This window comes from Mastacembelus armatus, chromosome 10 (assembly GCF_900324485.2).
Source record: "Mastacembelus armatus chromosome 10, fMasArm1.2, whole genome shotgun sequence".
NCBI lineage: Eukaryota > Metazoa > Chordata > Actinopteri > Synbranchiformes > Mastacembelidae > Mastacembelus > Mastacembelus armatus.
The window spans coordinates 10,602,991-10,630,493 of record NC_046642.1 but is presented as its reverse complement, the minus strand read 5'-3'; the positions used below and the strand labels follow the sequence as shown (position 1 = coordinate 10,630,493).

At 39.8% G+C, this 27,503-nt stretch overlaps 1 protein-coding gene across 3 annotated transcripts in view; it reads left to right on the top strand.

Moving 5' to 3' along the window:
* ccdc88b (coiled-coil domain containing 88B) overlaps window positions 1-24,379 on the top strand; it is a 38,175-nt gene extending 13,796 nt beyond the window's left edge. For 2 of the 3 annotated variants that reach the window (XM_026329836.1, XM_026329838.1), the window contains 17 exons: window positions 676-822; window positions 1,057-1,237; window positions 1,487-1,623; window positions 1,886-1,954; window positions 2,679-3,374; window positions 4,274-4,453; window positions 6,476-6,816; window positions 7,025-7,184; window positions 8,748-9,134; window positions 11,015-11,176; window positions 11,463-11,740; window positions 11,990-12,133; window positions 13,830-14,016; window positions 16,414-16,559; window positions 19,371-19,478; window positions 21,160-21,305; window positions 23,423-24,379. In XM_026329836.1, coding sequence (XP_026185621.1) covers window positions 676-822; window positions 1,057-1,237; window positions 1,487-1,623; window positions 1,886-1,954; window positions 2,679-3,374; window positions 4,274-4,453; window positions 6,476-6,816; window positions 7,025-7,184; window positions 8,748-9,134; window positions 11,015-11,176; window positions 11,463-11,740; window positions 11,990-12,133; window positions 13,830-14,016; window positions 16,414-16,559; window positions 19,371-19,478; window positions 21,160-21,305; window positions 23,423-23,796 — 3,843 coding nt within the window. In that variant the 3' untranslated portion in view covers window positions 23,797-24,379. The remainder of the gene's footprint in view (window positions 1-675; window positions 823-1,056; window positions 1,238-1,486; window positions 1,624-1,885; window positions 1,955-2,678; window positions 3,375-4,273; window positions 4,454-6,475; window positions 6,817-7,024; window positions 7,185-8,747; window positions 9,135-11,014; window positions 11,177-11,462; window positions 11,741-11,989; window positions 12,134-13,829; window positions 14,017-16,413; window positions 16,560-19,370; window positions 19,479-21,159; window positions 21,306-23,422) is intronic. The other variant, XM_026329837.1, reaches the window with a different exon arrangement.
* Window positions 24,380-27,503: the final 3,124 nt, after the last annotated feature.

Sequence of the window (27,503 nt, the reverse complement as noted above, 5' to 3'; positions counted from 1 at the left end):
TTACACATTACACATAACATACTGTGTAAAGTGATCACAGTTTCCCTGCTGGTCTCATGACTTTTTCTCATCCATCCATCCATCCATCCATCCATCCATCCATCCATCCATCCATCCATCCATCCATCCATCCATCCATCCATCCATCCCTCCCTCTATCCATCCATCCCTCCATCCATCCATCATCTATACCTGCTTATTCCTATTTAGGGTCACAGGGATCTGCTGGAGTCTATCCCAGCTCTCTTTGGGTGAAAGGCAGGGGTACACCCTGGATGGGTCACCAGTCCAGCTATCTAAAACAAACAACATATATAAATAACAATTAAAATCAATTAATAATTAAACTTTTGTCATTTATCTTTCTGTATATAGATAAATATACAGGAAATTACAAGGACTACTTATCAAAAACCGTCTTGGAAATACAGTAAAAACAGTAAAAGGTGTAGGCAGGTTGGAGGAAGTTGGTAGAGAACAAAAGACTGCAACCGCTGGTCATCATGTATTACAGGCAAATGTGGGTCAAAGGTCCATGGGCTCTGAGACACATAAATAAACACTGTCATTCTCTCTGTAAATATTTGGTTTAAATGTCCAGTAAAGTCTGATTGACTCCACTACACTTCATTATGTAATTTTGTTTTGTCTCTCTCTGCGTGGCACCCACTGCAGGAGCAGCAGCAGCTGTGCGCAGCGCTGCAGGAGACCAAAACTCTCCTAGAAGAACAGTTAGTGGATGCTCGGGCACGCTGCTCCTTGCTAAGGGAGCTGGAGAGGGACAATCTACTGCTGCGTCAGAAAATCATGGATGTAGAAGCAGTGGGTGGAGCACGGATATGTATTTTTGTATTTGTCTGCTTATTACAAAGCATGTTTGTTTTTTGTACCTAAAGGTTCACATATCATTTGATTTTTGTGTAACGTTTGGGTTTTGTGTGTGTGTTTGCACATGTATTTGTTGGACAGAAGAATAACTTAATGAAAAACATGTGCATATTGTTTTTGGGCCCCTTGAAATCTGCTTTTCCTGTAATGAAAACTGTCTGTGTGTAGGAGCGGGACACAGAGAGGCAGAGAGTTGATGAGCTGCTGGAGATGAACATGAGCCTCGAGGCAGACCTGAGGCACTGGAGTAGCGGCGGCAGTGTTCCTGCTGCAGTTCATCAAAGTGGGGTTCATCATCGCTTCCTCCAATCAGAACTAGACTCTGACGAGGAGCTGAGTAAACTGATTGGTCAGTGCACCTGTTTCTCTGTTTCTCATTTAAAACATTTTAATTAACTGATAAGAGAAAGTATGTTGAAGTAATACTGGTCCACAGGTTATCAATCAACAATAACCTGTATGTCTTCATGTATCCATTTCTCTTTTTGTCCATGTCTTATTTCTTCCTATTGACCTCTAACCATCTCTTCCTCCTCTTTCTTAATCTTTATTTTGATTGATTTGCTTTATTCATTATTTCTTCCTCCCTCTGTCTCAGATGAGAAGCCGCTAAGCGTGGAAGTGGACGAGGCTTCGACGCTGAGACTTCTGGGAGCGGAACAGGAGAACGCTGAGCTAAGGAGGCGCCTGGAGGAGCTGCAGGCCCAGCAGGAGGTCAGAGTTCAACGATCGAAGGTCAAGACTCACAGATCAAGCTAAAACAAAATATTGCTTTTCCTGTTGACGGTCAAAGTTGGTCATTAAATAAAAAAAAAAAAAAACGTTTGTATAGAAATGATGAAACATTCTAGATGTATCAGTGAATTAATAGAGGAACAAGACAGAGCAGAGGCGACAGAGCTGTAGAAGAGTCTAATTTATGCATGCATGTCTGTATCTTACAATTGACATGATGATGGAGTTGGACGAGTTAACCATCAACCTCTTCTTGCTGCAGGCTGATTCTCCAGATGTAAAGGGTGAGCTGGCTTGCCTGGAGATGGAGCATCAGAACACACTCAGGGAGGTGAGCAGACAGGGTCCTGAAAGTTGTTATAGAAATATGACAAAATATATAAACACAATCTTAAACGCTCTGTAGCAAAGTTAGATACAAGATGCAAATAGATACAAGACAAGTATGGTAGATATGTAGTCCTGCTATGATTAGTTGAGTAATTAATACGTTTAAGTAAATATTATTACTATTGTTTATGCAATTTATCTTGAAATATAAATAATGTCTGTACATCTGCTGTACCCACCCTCGAAGCAAGATAATGCACAACATACAAAATAGCCACTCAGAGCCTTTTTATACTGACGACTTTGGATATTTCTGTTTTTACAGTCTATTCCTTATATCCTCTGAATTGTACTATTGTCTGTGATAGCTTCTGCCTGATGTTCATTTCAGGCTGCTCACTGCGGACCATTCAAATGCCTCTGTGGTTATTTGTGTAGAGGAGTGCCTATTTTCGCAACCAACCAAAAATAATTTAAATCCATCTCTAATTTGCCCGTTGGGGATTTATCCTTCTTTCATTTTTATCTTACTTCTTTTTTACTTCCTGCTATTGAAGCTGGATGCATTTTGAAAAAGAACAAGACGTGATTTCTGCTCACAATGCATTCAAGTTCATTCATGTTCAGTACATTCCAAAAGAAAGGAAACAGGAACAAAAAAGTAAAATGCTGGTAATTCAAAGCTTTGACAATTTAAGAAGTCTTTCTCCCTTTTTACTTTTCAGTTTCAAAACTTGAAAATTGAAAATGCCTCTTTGAAGCAGCATCTGGAGCAGCTGCTTACCAAACCGCAACACCTGGAAGAGAAAAAGGAGGCAGGAGTGGGGAAGCCAGACAAGGAAGAGAAGGAGGAGAGAGGAGTCCAGGGCTCTGAATCCTATAGGGGAGATGGGGAAGTAAGGCTGAGGATGATGGAGGAGAGGCTAAGAAGAGGAGAAATCATTGGGACCCAGAGGGAAGCAGGAGTTGGTGAAGAGGTCCTCCATGTTCAAAGGGCAAAAGGACAAATGTGCGATAAGGAGGTTGAGCCCAAAAGGAGAGGTGAGGCAGAGGGGGGACAGAAAGACAGAGAGAAACAGGAGAAGGAAAGTGAGCTAAAGAAAGAACAGACTGCATCATCAACAACCTTAGTGACCCAAAAACATTTAAAAAGTGGAGGCGATCATACCGAGGCTGCATCTGGAGATCAGGCTGTATGTCCCCTGTCTGGTCCTAATGTGGAGGCTCTGACAAACCAGCTCCAGGAGGCCCAGGAGGAGGCTGACAGGCAGGCGAGTGTGGCACAGGACCTGCGCTCAAAGCTCGGAGAGCAGAGCAAGAAAACCTGGGAAGCCGAGCAGAGGCTGGTGGTTCTTGAGGCTGAAGTGCAGCGCCTGAAGAAAACTGCTGAGAGTCTGGGAGAGGCCCGCAGGCAAATAGAGGTAGGGATGGATGGATGAATGGATGGAAAGAGGTGTTAACCAGAAAGATGGATTAGTGATTAAGTTGGAGATTGTCAGAAATAGCTGCTTTTTGGACAAATGAAGTGACTACATTTAGTAACATCTAATGATATTTTCTCAACATGATATTACACACACTAAAGGCTGATATTAAAACAGCTTGGGAAAAGAGTGTTGAACTAATATGAGGAATTTCTCAAGGTAAATATTCACAGAATGATACAAGTAGCAGCTGCATTATGCACATCAAGTGATTTATTAATAAGAAATATTTGATATACTGAAAGCTTTCAGTGATTATCAGTCCCAGAGCTACTGTGTTGTCATGTCCACTGCACTTGTCCCTCCGGTCTCCTTGGTGACAACCTCCTCACTCATGTATGTGAGCGGGTTAAAGACTCTGGGGACTAGTTTCTCTCACAGAGTTTCTGCCATCGCTGTAGACTGTCTAGGTTACGCTAGGAAGTAACTGAACATGGACCAACTAACCACTGTTGGTTCCAAATTACAAACTCATTTCTTACTATTTACAGCTTTTATAGGAAACTATGAGACCTGTAAAAATTGTTACTCTTAAAGTAAAGTGCCTGAGTGTTTACTTCCAGTATAAGTGGATGTATGTACGCAGTATAGTTTAACAGCACCACAAACTGCAGCCTCCAAAATGACAGTGCAGTTAAGGTGACAACTCTCTAAAACAGCTCTGAAACAGTGATAACCTTCATGAAGGGAGGATTTATTTACTGCAGGACAGTTATAGCAAACTGGGTTCAGTTTAGTTGGGTGTACCTAATAAACTGGCACCTGAGTGTATATATAAACATCTTTCTGAATAGACAGACTGTTCTGCAGGGAAGTGAATTTTCCCTTTCTCTTAGGTTCTTCAGTCTGAGGGTCTGGCCATGGAGGAGGAGCTGTGTCGCCTCCGGAGCCAGGCGGAGCTTCACAGGATGCAGACCACAGTCATCGCCACCCTGGAGGGAGAGCGGGCCACCCTGGAAAGAGACAGGGACACGCTTCGCAGCACCGTGGATGCCCTGCGCGCCGCCCAGCGCAAGGTTGGAGAGTACACGTGCACAGCTGCACACATGATATAATGACAGCTGTGACACCAAACGTTTTCATGACGACTGCAGATGTCACTTTACTTCAGGGAAGATAATCGAGGGAGAGATAAAAAAAAAAAAACATAACAACCAAATGAAAGGGAGCAGGGTTTTTTTTGATGTAACATAAACCTCTAGTGACAGAAATTTCATTCAATATTGAATAGCCAGTCTCATTATTCTGCAATCTCTTTAAATAATTACTTGATTACATTAAGTAAATTACATTAGATTGGGGTTGTACTTGCCAAATACTTTTCTTCCAACAGCTCTTGCATTCATCTGAAAACTCATTATATCATTGCATAGAGAATGTGTTTAACAGGAGGTGGATTTGACAACAAGAAGTGAAATAGATGATTCAACCATGAAGCAACATGTTTTCAACACCCAGTATCGAGCGAGTGAGTCTGTTTGGGCCTGTGATATTCACATACTGATGAGAAGCTCATCCACTCTCAGAGGAGAGATCACAGGTTAAGGTTTCAGTACAGCATATTTAGTGTGTTTACTTAGATGTAGCGTCAATCTTTTTCAGACATTTGGCTGCAGGATGTAGAAGCCTTTGTGAATATGGTGTACAAGGTGCTATTTGCAGTAAAATTGCAAGACATCAGAGAAATTGCAAGCTAAGGAAAAGAGCAGTGCTAAGTCAGCATTAAAGAAGTACCATAAAAGGATTAATAAATACCTCCCATTTAAAGTGTTGTACATAATCATTTTTCTGATGTTGTAATATTCCATTGCATTCCTCCCCTTCTTTTTGTAAAAAGATGAGCCAGTCTTTATAGTGGATGTTGTCCTATACATTCACCTACTAAAACATTACTATAGACATCATTTAACTAAACCCATTAGTGCCTGAGAAAATACAATTGATCTATTTACATGCTTTAGCTGTCTCTACAACAGCCAGTTTCTAATTAACAGGCTAAAAGAAAACAGATTCAGTACATCTCGGTTTTAGCATAATTTACTAATATAGAGAATGTCAGAGCAAGTAATTCTACTCATCTGTCAATTAACAAACTCAGCATTACTCATTACAACATGTCAAACTATGTATAAAGTTTGAAAAACACTAAAAACAGCACTTCGTCTTGTCAAAGTTGCTGCAGAGGGGATACTGGTATCATTTCACTTATGAATAAAATCACTTTAAATATCAACACAATCAGCATCAAGCACAATCTGTTCATTTCAGTGCTTGATGATTTACGTCTTAGTTTCTATTTGCATTCGAGGTTGATTTCATATTATGGCCAACAGAAGGAGACGCACAGTCAGAATTAATGAAAGGTTTTAACTGCGCGTGCTAAATGAAACATGAAGCGCACTCTACTTCTTTCAACTGTAAGGGCGTATCAAACCCAAATAGGAACACATCTATATCCTCTTTATCCATTTTGCTTCCTTATTGGTGGATATGCCTACTGAAGTACTCCGCACTGAAACATAATCATACTACGGTGTGGATTTCCTTTTTAATTTGATCAAATCATGCAGAAATATTGGCAAACTTGGCAATGAAGGAAAGGTTGATTGATTTTCCACAAATTCTTGTGATGTGATTCTAATTTTCAAGGAAACTCCCCCTTAAAGCAGCTTTTCCCATTAATTTGGAGTTGTCAATGAAATCTATGAAATGAACCCGATGCATTTACTCATAAAACATATATAACATTTTGAAGACTGCATATTTACATCCACGTTTGCTGGCGATTTTTTTATTTTTTGTTTATAATGTTGATTTAATGTTTAAGCAGGTTGCAGAGCTACACTAATGTCCTCTTGGTTGTTATGTTGGTATTAAGGCTATGTATTTCATGTTGAATATTGTGACCTTGTTTCTTTTATTATTTGTCATTGTGCATGAGAAACCAAACTAGTTACTGTTCTGGGGATTAGTAAAATTTTCTAATATAATTAAAAGTCTCCAGTAAGAATCAAAGTAGCACCTGTTTCTTCTTCTAGGGTGACCAGTTAGAGCTCACCACTCAGGCTCTCAGGTTGGAGCTGGAACGTCAGGGTCGGAGTTTGGAGACTTCTCGTCGTCGGGAGGAGGAGCTGGAGGCAGAGCTCCGTGAGGCCAACCTGGAGGCTGAATCTATGGCCCGGGCACGTGACCAGGCGCTGCGCGAGGCTTCACGGCTGGAGCAGGAGAAAGAGGTGTGTCAGTCAGAGTTGGAGAGCCAACACAAGGAGGGGAGACAGAGGGAAAGGGAGGCAGCGAGACTGAGGCAGCAGCTGGAGAGCACAACCCTGGCTCTGGAGACCAACAACCAGAGAGCTCGGGCCTTGGACACTGAACACAGGTAAACACATGAACAGACACAAACACGCGCACACACACACACTCCTGTACACACGGTTAACCTTGATCATGAGCTGAGGTTTGCAATTAACTTTACACAGCATCAGAGGGAGCTACTTGGCTGCAGCATGTATTTATTTATAATGTCACCTCTGTCTTCATTCAACCTTGTGTTTGACCTGCTGTTGTGTGTGTGTGTGCGCACGCAGACGTGTGTGTCAGCAGCTGTCTGAGTCCAAGGAGCTCAGCTCTCGGCTGCAGGACCTGGAGAGAGAGCTCAGCACTCGATTAAACAGCATGGAGGAGGGTAAACAGCAGCTGCAGGAGCAGTATACAGACGCTCAGGCCAAGATTAGCTCACTGTCCCAGGTGTGTGTGTATATATATATGAGTGTGTGCGTGAGAGAGACAGTTATAGTAGTTTAATCTCTGGTATAAGCACTGCTGCAGGCAGGGTACTTTCACCCAATCTCAGCCTTTATATCTTACCTAAAAAAGTACTTTATGCTTCTCTTTAAACAAATGAAAAACAGTAAATTCATTGTAATTATAATTTACACTGATCAGGCAGAGCATTATGAGCACGTGCCTAATACTGTGTACACAGGACTCAGTGTGGCAGCTGATTGGCACTCCTGTCACTCTGGGGTCCACAGCACATCTTGTGTGAATCTGTTTACTGTGGGGAAAGCACACATTTGTCTGTCATTTAGTGATACAAATATGTTAAGGGAGTGAAAAGCGTGGCTGTGAGGACATGATAGAAATCATTTTTGGTAGGTACTAACCACCGTAGACTGGGAACTTTCAACAAGATCTGCAGTTTGGGATTTTCTCTAACTCAGTCATCTACTGTAGCCATGACACATCAACTGACTGATGTCCAATTGCTGCCTAATATACCGCACACAGTGACCAGTGCCACTGGTACAAGACAAGTCAGTGCTAGTCAATTAACCTGTGTGTGGTTCTAATATTGTGGCTGATTGGTGTTTGTATAAAACAGAATTGGCCAAAAGGAAGAGCAGAAAAAAATTAGCAACAGTTCATACACAGTTCATTATTATCTGTAATGAAGATACAGGTAAGTGAGGAATGACGATGAGCAAAATCAGCAGAGGGCGGAAGGATGAGGCTACACAGTAGACAATCTGGCAGGGGCACATGGAAGTGGACTGATATATACAGTACAACCAGGGGAGCTGATAAGGGAATAGGGGACAGGTATCAATGAATAGGCGGAAAGTGAATGAATAAGTAAAAGCAAGCACTAAAAGGATTGTGACACTAAATAGTAATTATAAGAGTACTTAATAGTATTATGGCTATTATTAATCAAAGTAGGATATATACATTCAAATTCTCTTGACTGCTCAGTGTTGTTGATGGACACATTGTGCCATAACATGACGCATACAGAAAACAAACATACATGTAATTCTAAATATTTCAACAGTCACCACCTCTAATGCTCACTCATTAATACATATTTGTTTAATTTGTAACAAAGTAAATAAATGACAGTTCGCTGTTTATGTTTGCTTGACTATTTCTTGGCCAGTTGCCGCCAGACTTCAGTACTTACTGCTCTGAGCCAAGAATTAATCCAGCACATAATCTCCATAAAATGGCAAATTGACAGTTTTACACTTTGGGTTTATGAAGATTATATTGTTATATAAAGAAGATTTAATTGTCAGAAGCCAGAGTGTTGGTACACGTGTAAGATAAATATTTGTTTGTATTAAATGGCAAACATTAACTTCAACTGTATAGAAACAGTACACTGGTTATATTGTAGAGATTTGAAACGCTGTGTGGTAACACTTAGTAAAATAATTTTATTTAGTTTAGGTTTATAATTTGAATTTTCTTATTATGCTCAATGAATGTATGCCTCATTTTATTTTCCACATGTTTCTGTCTCATCAGGACCTGTCTAATGAGCAGTCACGTTCTCGGGAATTGTCCACTGAAGTTGAACATCTGAGACGGAAACTACAAAAAGCTGAGGCTGAACTGAAGGTTGTCACAGAGTCTCTCAACAAATCACAGGAGAGAATAGAGTCACTCTCCCAATGCCTTAAGAAAAGTGAATCTCTTCTCCAGTTGGAAAAGAGGAGAGGAAATGTGGAGGTGGACAATTTACAATCAGTCTCAAACAAAGCAGACGTTTGTCAGACACACACTCAGGTGACGTCACCTCTGGATCAAACCCCTGAAGGTGGCAAAGGTTGTGGCCTTTCCGTGACACAGGACTGTGCCACAGGAGAGGCAGAGAGGCATCTGAGTGAGAGGTTGATAGAGCTGGAAAAAGAGGTTTGTATCTGTGCTTGAATATATTACTGTGTGGATAATGTGTGTGTGATTCAGTTCAGTGTCTGCAAGAGGGAGACAGTATACATTATACTGAAAGTCATGCTGTAAGGATGCTTGACAACTATCAACTCACAGTAGACCACCACTTCCCCAACTGCAGCACTTTATTTCCAAGACTACTGCTTTATCTCTGCTCATCAGTTTTTATAATGCCACCTCGGCTACTGTTAATCTTCCTTATCTCCTCTGCTGCTCTCTTGCTTCAGCTCTTTCTGTTTCTTTTGCTCTATCATACATACACACACACACACACACACACACACACACAAACTAAGATCACGCTGTAAGGGATGGTTCCAGCAACACCAAGGTCGGGAATTTCATTCAGTGCACTGCCTAGTAGGATTTTGAGTTTTGGATTATGACAGATGAAGCAAAGCACTAACGTCTTCAGGGTTTAATTCATGGTCCCTGACAGTGATCAATAGTAAGGCACAGATTTGCTAGTTAAAAAAAAAACAAACAGAATAATGCACAGAGAAAATTAACATAAGAAATACTCTTAACGTAGTAAAAAAAAAGCCCCTCTGAGATTTATAGTATTATATGATGCTATTAGATTATTAATAAGACTGCATTGAAACAGCTTTTTACTGTTGAGGGCGAGCTAGCTAAAATAATTTTATTTTTCTATGGCTCAACCACTAATTCCGTTTTTGTGTTGATAGTAATAACATTAAGGCAAAAGCTATAACATAATCAAACTATCGTGATATGTGTCTTTTTGCTTTGGGCCATTGTCATGCTGAAAGGTGAACTGTCACCTCAGTGTCAGGTGGTGTTCACTCTGGAGAAGGTTTCCTTCAAGAACTCTCTGTATTTGGCTGCATCATCCTTCCCTCAGTTCTGTATTACCCAATTATTGAGGCCACTGTGCTGCTGCAGCTTTAGAAATGGTCATCTGAAATATGAGAATCAGATGCTCCTTTAATATTTAACTATGCATTGTCTGTTATGAGCTTCTCATATTCTCTCAATGTAAAATTTTACTGATTTACTGACTTCTAAAAGATTAGAAGTAAAATGCAGCATCAAATGGAAATACTTAATTACAAGTACTTTAAAATGATACTTTAGCTGAATACTAGAGTAAATGTATGTACACCAGTGAGATCAGCAGGGAAAACATTTTAGTGAAAAGGCAGGAAATTTAAAAGCGCTCATGATAAAAGCAGAAATCCCCCGTGTATGATTCTTCAGGTGATGGGAGGAAATGTGAAGGAATCCAAAATGAAAAAAAAAGAGCTGAGGTACACCAAAATTCAGCTCTAGACTCTAGACGGTGCAGACTTCAAACATGGCATTCCTGTGCCAGTACTTGAAAAATGTTCAAATACATTTGTGCGTAACATGGGTAGAGTGAAGTTTTGGTGCAAGCTCATTTTAAATTTTGAAGAAAACACCAAATTTCCCAGTTTATGCCAAAAACATCATCTGTTGATATCTGTTCATTTCACTACCCATCAACATGTTCCACACTTATTCCGACATACACATTACAAGATTTACTAATTGCATTATGTGCAATGATTTCACATTTTCAACCTTTATTATTATGCATTTCTTTAAACTCACACACGCAGGATGAATTCTTATCTTTGCATTTATAGATTGAGTCAAATGTCATATGAAGCTGCTCCCTAACTGGCTGTGTTTTGAAAGGTCAGCTCCAGATTCAATCAATGGTTAAATAATATGGCTATTTCGAACGGTATGTGAAGCCAACGCACAGCCTCTGGTGTAGCTAATTCTATACATGGCTGTGGACACTTTCTTAATATGGAAGTGAAAAGAATGTGATTGTTTTTGTCCTTTCTTAGAAAGCGGTGGCAGTTGTGGCACAGGAGGCTTTGCTGTCACGGTTGTCTCAATCCCAGGAGGCATGTGAGCACCTTAAGGAGCAGCTGGAGGCTCTGCGCCGGCACTCCCTCAGCCTGCAGGACTCCTGCACCAGACTACAAACACTCAACACCCAGTTACAGGTGACCAAACACAAAGGGCAGGATCAGGGCTAAAATTATTTGTTCAACTTGGGAGAAAAAGAGTTTATTTGATGTTATGGAATCTACCAAAGCTTTGCAATGTTTTTAACAGTAAAAAAAAAAATTAAAAATATGGTTCAAATAAATGCCAGGACTGCCAGTCATTGTACCATTGCTGTGTTAGTCAATGATACACAACATTTTTGTTGAAAATGATCACAGCAACTAAAAGAGTCTTAACCTGATTTATTCATACCATCATCATCATGCTCTGTCATTCACACAGGTGGAGCAGGGATCCCTGAGCTCCCAGCATGCAGTGGTGCTGACGCGCTGCAGTGAGAGCGAGGCCCGGTGTGCGGCCCTGGAGGCCGAGTCCAAGGTGTGGGCGCGGGAGAGGGAGGAGTCAGCGGCCAGGATGGAGGCTCTGAGGCGGGACCATGATCGGATGATGGTGCTGCAGCAGCGTCAGGAGGTGGAGCTGGAGGAGCTGCTGGACAAACACTCTCAACTCAGGAGCAACCACCGTGGCCTGGAGGCCCAGCATAGAGAACTGGAGGCCAGGTGCAGGCACACACTGACTGCAGATTAGATCAGACTCTAAGTGAAAAACAGTAAATCATGACTTTAGAGAATGTTTTTCTATTTTCTATTTCGTTCCCTAAGAATAGAAATACATCCAAGAATTACACACAAACCCACTAACACAACAATCTGCACAAGCAGCTTTTAAAGACTACACACTTTCTGCCATGTGCCATTTAAGCTCTATTTTTTTGGTCGGGTGATCAATGTTGTATTTCCAAACTAAAGGTACAAGGAGCTCCTGGACGGTAAAACCCAGCTGGAGGAGAGAGAGCAGGAGATGAAGATGGAGAAAGCGGAGATGGAAGCAGAAGCCCAGAGGAGACTGGAGAGAGAACGAGAGCAGGATCGACTGAAAGACGACAACGAGAGGTAACAAATCCAGTCAGCTTCTTCATTACATTCATGAGACCTGCTCACCCTTTCTCTTGCCTCCTCTCCCCGCACACATGTTCATTTGAATACAGGGAGCAGCAGCAGCAGGAATGCTCCTATATATAAAACAGGGTGGAACACAAGGATAGGTTTGAATGCAAATGTACTATATGAATGCACAGAATGTGCTTTTGTTCCCGATTTAAGGCTTTTGGGCTTTTTGCCTCAGTGAAAACATAAAAGAAAACATAAAAAAAACAGAGGAGCAAGTAAAAGTAAAAGAAAAAAATATAAGGGTTGTTTTGATGTTTTCATGTTTACTTTCAAAAACAGCAAAGGCACAAAACTGAAATTCATCTAATTTTTTTTTATGGTTTCTTGATCAAATCAGCATTTAAGGCTTAAATCAGTCGTGCTAAGATATGAGATTCATAACTGTTACTGCTTCTGATTACTTTTCATCTTTGGAAAAACAGGTCTATAATATGAATGACAACAATCCAGCTCGGTATTACTGGCACGTTGTCTCAGACAATGTTAAGCTGGAGACAGGAAGCAGTTTCAGGTTGTCGACTTGTGTTTTAACAGTTTTTATAATTTAGTAATTAATCCTTTCGATGATTTCTTTAATAAGACCAGATTACACGAGTACCTGTATATGTAAGGGCTCACATGCAGTGATTAATGTACAGAGTAGTATTACCTTACTCTGAAGCTGTCCTTGTCTCTGTGAAGCTTTATTGCATTTCTAGGTTCATTCATTCACTCCGCTCTCATGAAGACTTATAACAAACTACTGTTACTGTACAAGTACTACTGTATAAGTACTACTGTACAAGCAGCAGACACAATTAACAATTATCTAGTGAACATATTGAAACATTTAGCAGCAAAGGAGCCAGAGAGAGTCCAAAAAGGGAGCTAAACAAGAGCAGATACTGGACAGATGAAGAACTTCTGTTCTTCTGTAACTGCTGGATGTGAAAATAAGCAACTGTTTGTCAATAAAAAATCACTAGAAATTCCAACGTTTTTAGTCTCGACTGTGACCTTAGGATCTTTGGGTTATTACTGACAAAACAAGACATTTGGAGACATCACTTTGGGCTCTGGGAACTTCTCGTCATTCTTTTTACTATTTGCTGACACTTTCAAGAAAATAATAGATTAATCAATAATGAATATAAACTCTAGGTGCAGCCTTAAGGGAAATATATGGACAGCAGTTGTTGTATTTAACACTGAACCATGCTGTACACTGGTTCAATTTTAACTTGCATTAAAAAGTTTTATTCCAAAACACTTTGAATCCACATAGGGCAAATAAAATGTTGGATGTTTATTACTGAATATTACCAGATTCCCCCCTCAGCGATCATTAAGAGTTTCATCGTATCTCATTACACTTCTCATTACAAAACCAACCAAAGATGATTCCTTACTTCTATAAAGCTACTATTTTGTAAGCAATGGTCTAAAACCACTGAATGACTCTAGCGATGCTTCATAATGCTGCTTTTGTCTAAGATGATGTTAGACATATCTGTTGGCCATTGTCTGATTTTGTGAGGACTCATCTACTTGTGTAGTAATATAATAATATGTTTTAGTTAGAGAGCACTTACCAAACAATGATACAGAGCACTTTACAGTGACAGTGATGAGTAAAAGCCCTTGCGTGTCGGTGTTGCAGGCTGCAGGCCCTCCATAAGGAGTGGCTGGCACTGCAGGCAGAGTTGCTGGCTCAGGGCTCCATGTTGAGGGGGGAGCTGAGCGCCTCCCAGCTGGAGCGGACTCGACTGGAGGGGGAGCTCAGCGCCCTGAGGGAAACCAACCAAAGCCTGGACCTCAGCAATGCCCGCCTCACCAGCCAGTACCAGGTATTAAGCAGCTGCACACACAGGTGTTTTGCATTCAAGCTGCAGGTTGATCATTTACATGCAAAAAAAGGGATTACATGCTTCACAGATACATTTTCCTCTTCAAACAAAGAAACTAATTTATTGAGCAATTACACAAGATTTATTAGGGTTTCAGTGCAGGTTTTAGAGAGTATTTTACATAGCTGTGGTCAGGGAGCAACAATCATATCATTAGTGGGCAAATGGCTGATTTCTACTATTTTAACTGAAATTGGATTTAGCTTGTGGTAAAGAAAAAAATTATTATTGGTCAAAATTATATATTGGTCCAAAATGAAAATGAATACCAATTTGCTAATAATGAGTTGAGGCATCTTTTGCCTTCAGAACAGCTGTAGTCTTTTGTGTAATGTTGGCAAACAAGCAGTGAAAAGTGAAAATGTTTTTCAAGCAGAAAAGTCTCCAGTCGTCTGAAAGATGAAGCAGGTGGAAATTGGCTTCCCTGAGAGGGTTTAAGAAGTCAGTCAGCAGATGTTTGTTTCTGTTGCTCATGGTGCTCATGAAACCACAGCTGAATCACCTGGTCCTGGAAAACTAGGTAAAAGACAGATGTGCAGAAATTAGAGTTGTGCAGAATGAGACAAAACTGCTTTGTATCATTGTCTATCAAGTGATCAGACCATGCTCCTAACTTTCCGTTAGGACAATACCAACTTCTAAAGGATTAGTTTGCTTATTTGCTTTTCTACTGAGTGTTAGATGAAAAGATGAATTCTACTCATATCAGTATGGTAATGATATATCTAGAGTCACTGGAAACAGCTACACTGGCTCTTTGCAAAGTTAAGAATCTGACTATACCAGCATGTCTAAAGCTCAATAATTGACTGTACACATCATATCTCATTACTGTGTTTTCAAGGGGAGGGCTATGTGCTAGACTTTTTTTTTTTGTTTGGCTGTGAGCTGTTGCAAGGTAAGCAACAGACTGCACCCAGCCTGTTAGTATATACTCTAACCCTCTATAAAACAACATATTGTCAGTTTTACATTTAGTTCTTGTATGGTTTAAACAGAGCTAATACAGTGTGATTCTTAGTGATGTTGACTGTGTTACCTTTACTGTTTCTCTGCATTCAGTCTTTGTGCTCCAGCTGGCAGCAGCTTCATATTTACCATGCAGACATGAGAGTGGTATCGATTTTCTCATCTAACTCTTGGCAAAAAGGCAAATGATAAAAATAATTTAAAATTAGTAGCAGATTCAGGCGAAAGCAGATGTAGCGTTTCTCGTTGTCACAGATGAACCTAATGTTGTCGTGAATGACGTTATTTCCAGGTCCATTTTCAGCCTTTTTTCTTGCCAGATAATTTGTCTACTCACGTTAATCTGTCCCTCAGTTCAAAACAATGTTCCTTAAAGAGCAACATTCCCAAGTACTTTCCTGGATGCCTTATTCACATCACATGCCTAAGCTCCTCATATTGTTTTTCAGAGGGAAATAAAGCAGTGGAAAGGTGGCAGCTTTTGTCTTTGATTAAAATGAAAACTTGAACTTGGCTCCAGTTTTCAGCTGTAAGCTCACCATCAAACTGGACTGGATAGGACTGTGTGTAAGAAGGCAGAATAACTGGGACTCACGAAAGAGGAAATTGGTTATTCATATATTTTTAGAAAATGTTTGTGCTTTGAGGGCATTCTTGGAGAGTTTTCTAAGCTTAAACATCTGTTCAAGTGTAGAAAAAGCTAATAAGGCAAGAAAGCCTTTTTACATTTCACAGTAGTTGCAGTAGGTGTTTTGCTCCATACACCTGGTGATGTGGTTTTGTGTGTTAGTCTTGGATGTTAACTCTACCACAGTCTTTATGAAGCTGCACTGCTCGGTTTTTCTTCACACAGCGAGCTGCATGAACCTTCAGTCATTTGTGGTTATATTCCTTTTAGTCCCTTGGTCTTTCTAAGCTCTGACCTCTTGTTTCTCAATTTTGTTGAAATTCATTTAGCAAGCCTTTGCCATGTTAGTGTCATGTCCCCTTGAAATACATTTTGTACCATTTTCAGCAGGCTTTGATACCTTTACATATGATAAAAGTCCTGATTTGACACCTTCTTTATAATGCTGCTAACTGCTGTTCATCTAAATATGACTCAACCTTTATAGAAATACCTGAAGGTTCATTTATGGTTTCTGTCTTTTTTATTTGCTTCTCTTACTTCTCCTTGTGAATGCACATGTGCAATAACAAACTCATACACACACTGTCCTGGGAATGCATTCATGAGCAGGCTTATACAGGCTAATTGGACTCTGAGGTCTGCATTCAGATGCAATCAAATATATAAATATATATAATATCTATTTTCATCTTAGCAAAGGATTTTTTTGATGAACATTTCTGATCTTATGTGTGCAGTTGTTAAGCCAGCTGAAGGGGAACATGGAGGAGGAGAACCGTCACTTAGCGGAGCAGAACCAGGATCTGCTGAAGGAGAACCGGGCCCTAATGGAACAGAGCCTGGAGCGCCGTGACCAACACTACTCACAGCAGAGGGAGTACCAGTCAGTAAACACACACGAACATACAAATCAGATCTTTTTTTTTTTTTTTTTTTTTTGCTGAGAATTCTGACAAGAGAAATCAGACGTCTAACAAAGCACCCTTACGCTGTAGTTCAAATTATAGCAACATGTAGGAGCTAACTTTCTATAATGTGTATTAGAGCAAATGTAATTTCTCTGCATTTCTAACTTTGTAGACAGTAATACAGTCTGTATTCATATCCAGCACATGAAAGCATTTATGTAAAACAATTTCACAGTCCAACACTCAGCAGTCATCCTTTTAAATGACTAATAGACTGGCAGCAGACTACTCCATAACTAATAGTGAGCATGCAAAGCCCTTCAAGTCTAATGAGTCAAAATTACATATTTGTCTAGCTTAATTTTAAGCTTTTGCTCTTGAAAAGCTCATTTTTGCCTGCTCAGGTTGAACTTTTCTTCCCTTTAAATTACAGATTTAAATGTCACTGTTTTAACATTTCACATATCAGAGGGTTTTCACAGCACATTCCAGTTCGGCACCCTGCCATGCAACGTCAAACCTCATATACTGTACCTGCAACAATGGTGGGTCTCTATTACAAATGCATGTTTAAAAGCCATTCATTGTTCACACCCACAAAAATTAATTTTCATTTATCAGCTTGGTTAACGTCATAAAAAAGAAAAACGCTCATTAAAGCAGACCCAGAAATCATGATCAAATGAATACCAAAGAGGTCTAGAGGTTTTCATTTCATATTAAATAACTCATATGAAAGCAGCATCTTACTGTGTGTTTGGTCCTGGGTGTACCAACTGTCTCACCCGTCCCATGCTGGAATATCAGACTATAGAGCAAGAGAAGAAACAGGGAAAGGATGAACAGCAGGAGACCACAAACCAGCAGACACTGAAGTGTTCCCGTCTTGAGCATATGCCCCAGAAAACTTTACAGCTTTACAAATGTCTGATAAATAAGAATATTCAATATCTCAGGCCTCAAGCCTACACACCATTACTTTGCCACCTCCATCACAACTATGCACTATAATAGATTTTTGTGAAGCCACGCCTGATTTAATTAACATCTTAACACCTGAATGGTTTGCTCATCATTCTTTTATAACAATATAATTTTACCATTAAATTAACAAAACAAAACAAAAAAAAACTCAGAGCCTTCAGTTCCCCTAAGCTCACTGGAGTATTTTGGCATTTTCTGCCCATTGTTTTGTTTTTCTTTTTTTGTGACCACAACTTTGCGGTTTTCATCCTCATCACTGTTGTTTCCAGATGCTTCCGGCAGCTTTAATGGAAACCACTGAAAACAAACTGTGTACTAAGCATCACCAAATGGCAACTAACCGGTGAACATAATGGAGCACTTAGCTGCTGAAAAAGCCATATATTTACCCCAGAAGTTGTTTGGAAAATAAAAGAAGAACTAAAAGTCGAGTCAATATTGGACCTCCATTTATCAGATGGCTAAAAACACAATTTCAAATGAATGCTAGTGTTGTTATGTGTGTAATGTGTAAATAAGCAACAGCAAGCGGCAAATGTGTGGTGCAGTTTGTTTCGAGTGTTAAAAATTCATCATCAGATAAACTATCCCTCAGGTCACATACTGGTGGCAGACAGTGCTGAAATTTAATTAGACACTGATTAATATTCAGAGCAAGAGTAGGAAAACAGTAAGGTTCTTAAAACCTTTTCTGTACTCTTTCTCCAAGCTTTAATCAAATCTTCACCAGATTCTGTCAAAAACCGTTTCCCATCTGAACGAGTTGATGAGATATTATCCTTCCAAGGTGTACTGTGCATTTCTAGCTCCGAAGGCATCACCAGAATTTTTACAATTCACCCTGAGGGAGACATGATGAATGTCTGTATCAAATTTCAAGGTAATCCATCTAAAAGTTGTTGAGACATTTTATGACAAATGTGAACCTTATGGCGACATTAGCATAAAAGTCAATAGGATTCTTTCTGTTGGGACTGTCAATGTGTGTGTGTGAACTTTTATTTAGTTTTTATTTTAGTCTGCTAGATAATCCTACATGACAACAGGCTTTCCAATTAGCTTCTGTGAGCATAAATCTGTTAAAAATCACCAGAAGGTGCAGTGTAGTGCTCTAGCACCACCCTCACAGCACAACTTGCTTTGTTTCTGTTCACAACAGTATTTTTTTTTTAATTAAATGGCAGTCTATTTAATATTTGTTCAGAGATTTCAGTCTGGACCAAAGTGTTAGACCAACCAACTGATCCGAGCCATGTCGCTAATGTAGCTACAATTGTACAAAGCAGCTGACGCTGAACTAAATGTCTAGTTTTCCATCTGATAACTTCTCATCTCTGCTAACATCCCTGATCTTTTCTGCCCACAGCTGTGTGTCAGTAACCAATGGTCTGCTCACAACAGTCAGAGACTTTGTACTCAGTATTTTTACTCTCAGCTGTCTTTCATTTGGCCGAGGTTTACTCAGCATCCACCCTGTTTTTCAACATTGTCCTGTTTTATGTTTGTCCACACTGCAGCTCAAACCCTGAACCGTCTGGTCACCAGCAGCAAAGGAACATTAACAACAACAACAACATTCAGTCCCTTTTCTGATAAACACCTCTAAACAGAATCAAGTTCAGCACAGCAGTGTTTAGAGGATTATGTTGAAAAGCACACCATCATCAGCCACATTATGCACACATCCTGTCTACTCGTGCTGATTAGAAATGCATGAAACGAATCAACCAGATCTCCTTCTCATTTGTTTTTTATCCTTCTCTCAGCTGCGTCTGTTCTGATGCTTCATGTGTTTCCTTCAGGGAGAAGCTAAGCGAGCTCCGTCGGGAGAAGCAGAAGTTGGTGGAGAAGATTATGGATCAGTACAGAGTCCTTGATCCCAGCATACAACCCCCAACAACCAAGGCCAAGTACGCTCTAGAAATACATACACCTATGCTCTAAAATACCAATTTATTTAATTCAGTGTCCTTGAAAAGATCTAAATAACCATCCATCCACTACCTCCAGGCAGACATGGTCAGCTGGTGAACAAAGAATAGCATTAAGTAGCTAAAGGGCCAAATATTTCCTGCAGGAGGTGGTAGAGACCAAAAACAGAGCAAATACTGGACTTTGGGTGAACAAAAACACAGCTCCAAATAAATTATAGTTTTGTGCTGTAACTGCTGAATTAACTGCTCTGATATCTATAAATAAAAATGTAGTAAAAATCGGGCAGATCTAATGTATAATCTATACACTGGATTAACTGCAGGATGGTTGTATTTTACCGCTCTATGGACATATCTGAATAACTGACAAATTTAAGATAAGATAAGATAGAGTTTCAACAAATTTGTATGTATTTGCTTTTTTTTTTATGATAAAAAACATGTTTGTGCACAGAAAAGAAGAAAATCAATTGTTATGATGTGATTATACATTTCAGTCATTCTGCGCACAGCTGCAAAGCACTTATGGACTGTTAGCTGCACTCAAAAAACACAAAAACATCAATAGTTTCTCCTGAAGTTTACCATTTTATTTTTCTCCTTCCTCTTATCTTTTGTTGGCCTGAAACAGGCTGGATCAGATCTGAGACACAGCACTCTAAGCAAAGGTTTTGACCCAGAGAAGAGAAATGCTTTGGCTGGACCAACTGAATACAATGAAGCCATTTGGCTTAAATGATGATTTTTCATTCAACCCCTGTTTTTTTTTTTTGTTGTTTTGTTGTTTTTTGTTTGTTTTGAAGGCTTTTCTTCCAGATTGTTTTTGAGACCTAGAAAAAGTTTTTTTTCCCTGTTTCGATTTTGTCCCTCAGGTTGTACTCTGAATACAAAACTCAGGCTGACCGGGGTCTTTCTGTGTAGAGTTTGCATTTTCTCCCTGTGCCTGTGTGCGTTTCCTCTGGGTACTCCAGCTTCCTCCCACAGTCCATAACCACAGCATCTTTGATTGGAATTGAAAAGCATGTATAGTAAACAGTAAGAGAGGAAAAGGAGGATGGAGGGACTCATGAAGAGAGCTGGGCTGAGCTAAAAATGTGTGTATGTTTGTTGGGACTATGTGTGATGCCTGTGTGTTGTTGTAGGTTGAAAAAGGGATCAATGACAGATATGTGAATGTATCACAGTACTGAAATCTGTTTTTTGAGTAGATCAATCTCAGTTCACTAATTGTTGTACAGAACAGAACTGGACAGCTGACAAGCAATTTGTACCATAAACTTAACTTTTAATGCTTAGTATTGCTGTGTACAAAGTGTTTAAATGTCACAGAATTGCAATTTGTCCCTAGTGCTACAAAATAATATGGTAGTGTACTTTAATTATAACATCTCCAAATTCATTTCCTCGATGTCATGACGTGAAGTGCTTTCTTTGCTATAATTCATGACAGTTTCAGTTTAAAACGTATTTCACTCCTATGTAAGGAAACAGACACTGACATGACGTGCTGTGCTTTTAGTGAACAAGATGCAGCCAGTGAGACTTTGCATCCTCCTGATGTTTTCTGTAAAATCAGGGGATTGTAAGCACACACACACACACACGTCACTAGCTGATCCCTCTTTGTAAATGGTCCCTGTCCTCCATGTCCTCATAGGAAATCTAACTGGATTGCAGACAGGATGAAGAAGCTAATCAAACCCCGGGGAGGAGGAAGAGAGGGACGCGCCCTCTTCACCGCCGCGGGCAGTGTGGAGAACCTGGCCGACAGCAATGAATTTACATCAGACACACCTCAGCATGGTAAGACCACACACACACCCAGCACACTTCCCCTTTTTCTTACACACACACACACACACACACACACACACTCACACACGCGTACACAAACACCAGCCGACTGGTTTTCACAAAGATATGCTCACATGCTCACCCCATCAAGTGAGGCTACAGGCGTGCATACAAATCATCTCATGACTACCAAGTGTGGTCTGCATTGATACCACTCTCCTCTCCTTAGATCTCTCCCTATTGAGTGCCAAGACTTAGAAAATGCCGGCTTTCTCTGCTAATCACATGCTGAAAGGAAAAGATTTGCAAGGCTTCATTCTCTTTTTATTCACCTTGACTGCTGAACGCATTTACTGACTGAGAGTGGGGGAAAAAACTCTCTGCAGACATTTTCAAAGCCAAGATTTAAGCCGCAACCTGCACTCACCATACTTTCCTCTCTTTCTGACTTACCATTATTGTCCCTTTTAATTTAATTTTCTCGGGGCACTGTGTTTTCTATTATCCCCACTAAAACCATGCTTTCATAAACTGCATGTCAACATGTCAAGACTCAAACTGGGAGGCCCAGCTCTGTTCCTGGTGTTTTTTTTTTTTTTTAATCCCAGCCTGTATCCCAGAGAGAGACTCCATCTTCCAACTACACACCAAAAGGATGATGCAACATGTATAGAAAGTCTTGTAGAACATGTAGAAAACACAGTATATATTTTTTTAATTTAGTTTTTCTTACCTTTTTTCTTTGTTTTATTTTTCTAAATAAACAGGATTATTGATGGCTTTTGTCTTGTAACAGAAAATCTTTCAGCCAGCCAAAACATTTCCCACAAACTCTGCTCTGTCCTGTTTTCTACGTTTGAGGTGACATTTCACGTAACACCTACATTAACCCTGAAACTAAGCCGCTTTATGGCTTGTTAATGTGACCTTCACCGCTAGTCTCAGGTCATCATTTCAGGTCTTTATCTTATTAAATGAAGGCTATAAGTCACAATTTATGAATAACTTTCAATAAGCTATTTCCATTTGATGTAATCTCCTGTTAAATAGGTTAGGATTGCCTTTTTGAATATAAAGGTCAGGTGTGTGTCCATGTTATGCTCTAATGTGCTCCAGAAAAATGTGTTTCATTACATCATTTATGCATTTCAATACAGCTAAAATGAAAGCAACACTAATGCCTAACTTTAGACCATGCTGTATACAAATGTTTTCAGTATAACTGTGATTAGAATTCTTATAGTTATTTTTTTTCCAATGCCATAGATTGTAGGAAAAGAAAGATAATGAACTCCTGCAAACTGTCAACACTAAATTTACTGAAAAATTTGTATCTGTAGCCTGTGTACAAAGATGATGTCTCATTTTGTGTTTAATCTCTTAAAGGCAGCTTTGTCAGTAATGTTCATAGTCTGTATGAGCTCTCCATATTGTTTGCATTTCTTTATTCACCTATACACTTATTAACCACATTATAATAAGAAAAGTAAAATTAAGTTAAAAAATAAATGAAGGCATGAACAACGTATATATTTATATAGCAGATAAAGCATTCCTAGATGGATACATAGTCAGCATGTATGTTTTAAATGGATCAGATGCTGGTCAGAATTGTTAAACGGCTTTGAAATAAAGGGTTAAGCACTTATTTTACAGTGCTGTTCTGCGTCATCAGAATAAAGTGCTTCTCATTCACACACTTACAGACTGACGGTGACTAGAGCTGCCTAGGCCATCAGGAGAATTTTTTGGGGTTTAATGTGTTGTTCAAGTACGCTTAGATAAGTGCACAGGCGCAGTCAGGAATCGGAACTCTTACCCTGATTACCTGAGCCATGGTTATCACATTTTCTCTGTTTATTTCTGCACCTGTCACTGAAACTGCACTTGCACTGTAAGAAAAGGTATTGATATCAGGCTATGGACATTCCTGGTTTGTGCTGTGGAGCAGCTTAGTAGATTTGCAGTTTTTATTATAAAGGAAGACCAGTGTTTAAAACCTGAAAAACACCATGTACTTTGATTATAATAAATAACATTACCGGCATTTCATTTGTACAAAGATTACATTACATTTAAGTAATGATAATAAGCATTTCTCTACCTTTTAATTTTTTTTCATACAGCTTCAGACCCACGCAGTGCTCCAGTGTCTCCCTCTCCCTTGAGAAAGGCTTCATCACAGACAGAGCCAGACGTCTCAGTTCCCGGGACTCCAACCATGCGCTCTGGCTCCGGGGGCCGTCGTAAGCTGGGATCTCGTCATGGCTGGGGGCTGGGCTTGGCCAGAGGAGGCCCAGGAGTTTCCCAATCATTCAGTCCCGGTGACAACAAGGCACCTCCCCGCCTGCGGCTCCACTCGGGCCAGAACACCTCAAATGTCCTCTGGGAAGGAGAGAGAGACGAAACAAACACACCCCAGGCAGCAGAGTCACAGCTGATCAGTCAGGGGAGCATGGAGAAGGAAGAAGGGAAAGGTGAGGAAGAGAAAGTGGAATGAGGTAGACTGGTATTATGAAGTCTGTCCACTTTAGAAATGCCTATCCTAAGAAGTCATTTAAACTAATATCCATTAAAAGAAAAAAAAAAACTCAAATAGATTTTTGTAGTAAAAGAAATATTCATTAATAATTTCATACAAAGAAATAAATGACTTGTTTGAATGGACAGCTTTAAAGTGTGCAGTCTGCAACTGTATTTGTTAAAAAAAATCTTGGAGGTAACAAGTTAAATGTCAAGCTGAATAAAAATCAGATTGTTGGACTGCAAAACAACTGTACCCAGAGAGTAGACATAACATCTCATGGTAACTCATAATCCAGCTAATATTCTGTCTAATAAAACATGTATGTGCCTTAGAGTGTGATTCTCTGACTTCCAGACAATCAAAACTCCAGTCACAACAACACAACGGCATGAAAAAGAACTACCATCTACTCTCAATTTAAAAAAACAAATGTCTTGTATTACGTGGTTCTAGCAAACTATTTTAATAGCAGCTCTTTGTATGACTGACTATTTCAAGTATCAGATGCTTCTAGTATTTTTTGAATAGATTAATAAATAAATCTTTCTATTATTGATTTCCAGTGTTGTGAATGAATTAACCACCTCTGTCTATGGAGCCTTGGCATTGCCAAAATTTATTAAAACGTTAGTCAACAGTGTGACTAAATAAATCCATAATATTGTGAGTTAAATAATGAAAACTGAATCTATAAAGGAATATTAAGCTTCATTGGACTGAAAGTTGATTCAGTCATTTCAGAAAACTTATTTCATTCTAGTGGAGAGTTATATGGAATTTGTCATTTAACTGTAAGTCAAGGAAACTTTGTGGCTAATGTTAGCCGAACTGAAAACATCGCTAAACACAATGAGCACCAGCCTTTTTAATTAACAGTTACGTAGCTAAAGCTAACTTTAAAAACTACAGCAGTTTGGTTTCTATTCTCATTGCAGTTCTGCAATGTGTATAAATGCACTGCTTTAATTGCTTCAAGACATCAAGAAATTCAAAGTAGAGTCATCCAAAACATTGTCTATTTTATTCATATGCTATGAAGCCGAGTGGGAGAAGAAATACTCAGGTGAAGGACAGCTGGTAGAAATAAAAGCCTCCATATGCAGATTTCACTTTGCCGTAAAAGTTCTGTGCGTCATCTCGTCTTCTATAAACCTTTTTAGGATTAACTACTGTAACAATGTTCCCTCTGATCACTTCTACTTTAACTTGGCTCACTCAAAGTCAGAAAAGTAGCCTATCACTTTTAGGATCTGATCACATATTTAGACAGACATGCTTCAAGGTAAAAAGGAGCCAAATCTAAAATTCTGCTAGAAATCTAGCAGAATTTTAGCTTTGAAACCAGGTGAATCAGAAGCATATAATCTCTGGTATTAATACACTCAACACAGAGAAAAATCAGAGAAAACTGTCTAATATTTTTAAACAATGAACTAAGAAAAAGTGAAGTGATCTGCAGTTGAGGCATGACTGGTGGTTGGATTTCTGCAAGATGCAGAATTAATACACAAATCAAATAATGAAGCTCCTTGTAACCCCAGAGTTTGATCAGTGTAAGACATGGAGAAACCCTACCATCTGCTTCACATATGGTTGAAAATCTCATTTCATTTTAGCGTTCCTGTATAAATCCAGTCATTCATCTAATGGCAAATGATTTGCACTGGTGCTTTAATGAGAATCCTCCTTAACTCCTTTCACTGTTGCACCAAACGGTGTCAGTGTGGTGCCAGCCCGGCCTCTGCCAACACACTGACTGACAGACAGACAGATGAAGAGGGGAAATTAGCATGCAGCTTTCCAAATAAGCAAACCTGAGAGTTCATCATGAAGCTAAAAGGGCCCTCTTATAAGACAGGCAGCTTCCAAAGAGCTACTGCCTCCCAGGTTATGACAAGGATAGTCAGCATTTCCAGTAGGTTTTTGAGTGTGTGTGTGTGCGGGAGACAACATTATAGATAATAGCAGGCTGTAGCTCTTTCTCTCAGGCCAGTCCTCTTGAAACACACATCCTGAATTATGATTTGCAAACGACAAATGGATTGCTAATACAATTCATGAATTATGTAGTTGTCATGGTGACATTAATCAAAAAGCAGGCCCTTCTCTCGGCTCTGAACATTGTGTTGGTGGAATTGAGATGCATGATGGGGGCTGCACACCGCGCTGCCTGAGTGAGCGCAGGGCAAAGCGATAGCAAGATATTGGTTCTGCCAGTCACTCAGAGGCTTATTATGAGTGCAATGCAACAATCACACGCCCTCCAGCACACAGCCAGACAGCGCCCACAGACAAAAAGTGAAGGATAAGGCTTAAACTCTCAATGGAGGGGCCTGTGGTTAGCTAAGCATGCAGCGAGCACTTTCACAGGTTATTTCCCTCCGTTCTTAAACCTCAGCATGTTATCAAGAAATTCTTAAAAGAGGGACACTCAAAAGGGACGATGATTAAAAAGCATGGAATGTGTCTCATTTGCAACATGGACTTTGTTGATTCAGCATGATTTTTCAATGAAATAAACATTTTTAATGTAGTTTTTATCCCTGCGAGTATAGTCAAAAAAATCCTTGGAGGAAAAAAAGAGAGAGAAGTCCTGGCACAAAATGAGTGATTAAGTGCCATCTCCAGCTCTGATTCCTAAAGCGATGAATGATGGATGGCTGCCTTGGTTGACATCATGATTGGATCTCAAGACTCTGCTCAGCTGCTTAATTATTGACCACCTGAGGGGTGTAACACTATCACTTTCTCAATACTCCTTTTCAGTGTTTTTGGCCCACTTGCCTCATCTTCTAAAAAACCTTTTCTATATAAAGACTTTTTTCTTTTGCTTGTTTCTCAGTGAAGGTTTCTTTCTTTTTTCTTACCAAGAAGACTCTCTCCACCTCTGCGACTCATCTCTTCCCACCACCCCCCTTTGCCCGTTTACCTCCAATCCTTGCCTCAGCTATCAAATTTTAATGACTGTCTTACTAAAGAGCCTCCAGCGACCAAAAACCTCGCTTAAACCACTTAGTCCAGTAACTGAACAGGCTGGACACCCTAAATACTTAGAGGTGTGTTTGATTTTTTTTGTTTAGTCCTGATGCTTGCTTCTGAGATGAATCTGCACAGCCACAGAATCCAAGTCAAGCTTTTTTTTTTTGTTTTTGACACTTCCCAGGTTCATTTCTGCAGTCTGGCTGATTTAGAATCAGCACACACAGCTGAAACTTCACTTTGGGTTAATAAAAGTTGTAATTCATGGATTGTTGTTAAGCATTTTCTCCCAGCACAAGCCCCAAGTTGGGCAGGCACTGAGACAAGAGAGCAGTGAGGTGATCTTTGATCGAGAAGTGGTGGTGTAATTCAATTAATTATATTTTGCTCCAGGCAACAGAAGTCAGGGAGGGGATCATTGAGATGGAACACAATACAACTAGGTGGAAAAATAACAAGTAAGTGGAGTGCGTGTGCGTACACACCGGCTGACCCTGCAACCTCGCCGCCTCACAAAACTGTCAAAATCTGTGCTTTTACCGGGCTTTTACTCAATGAGGTTAGCCTAAAGGTGAGTCTGTTCATCTATAACTTCCCTCCATCTGCCTCCACCCACCTCTCTGTATCCATTCATCCCCCCTCCCTCCCTCACTTCTATTTCATCCTCCTCTCTTTCTGCTTCCTTTGTTTGTTCCACCTTT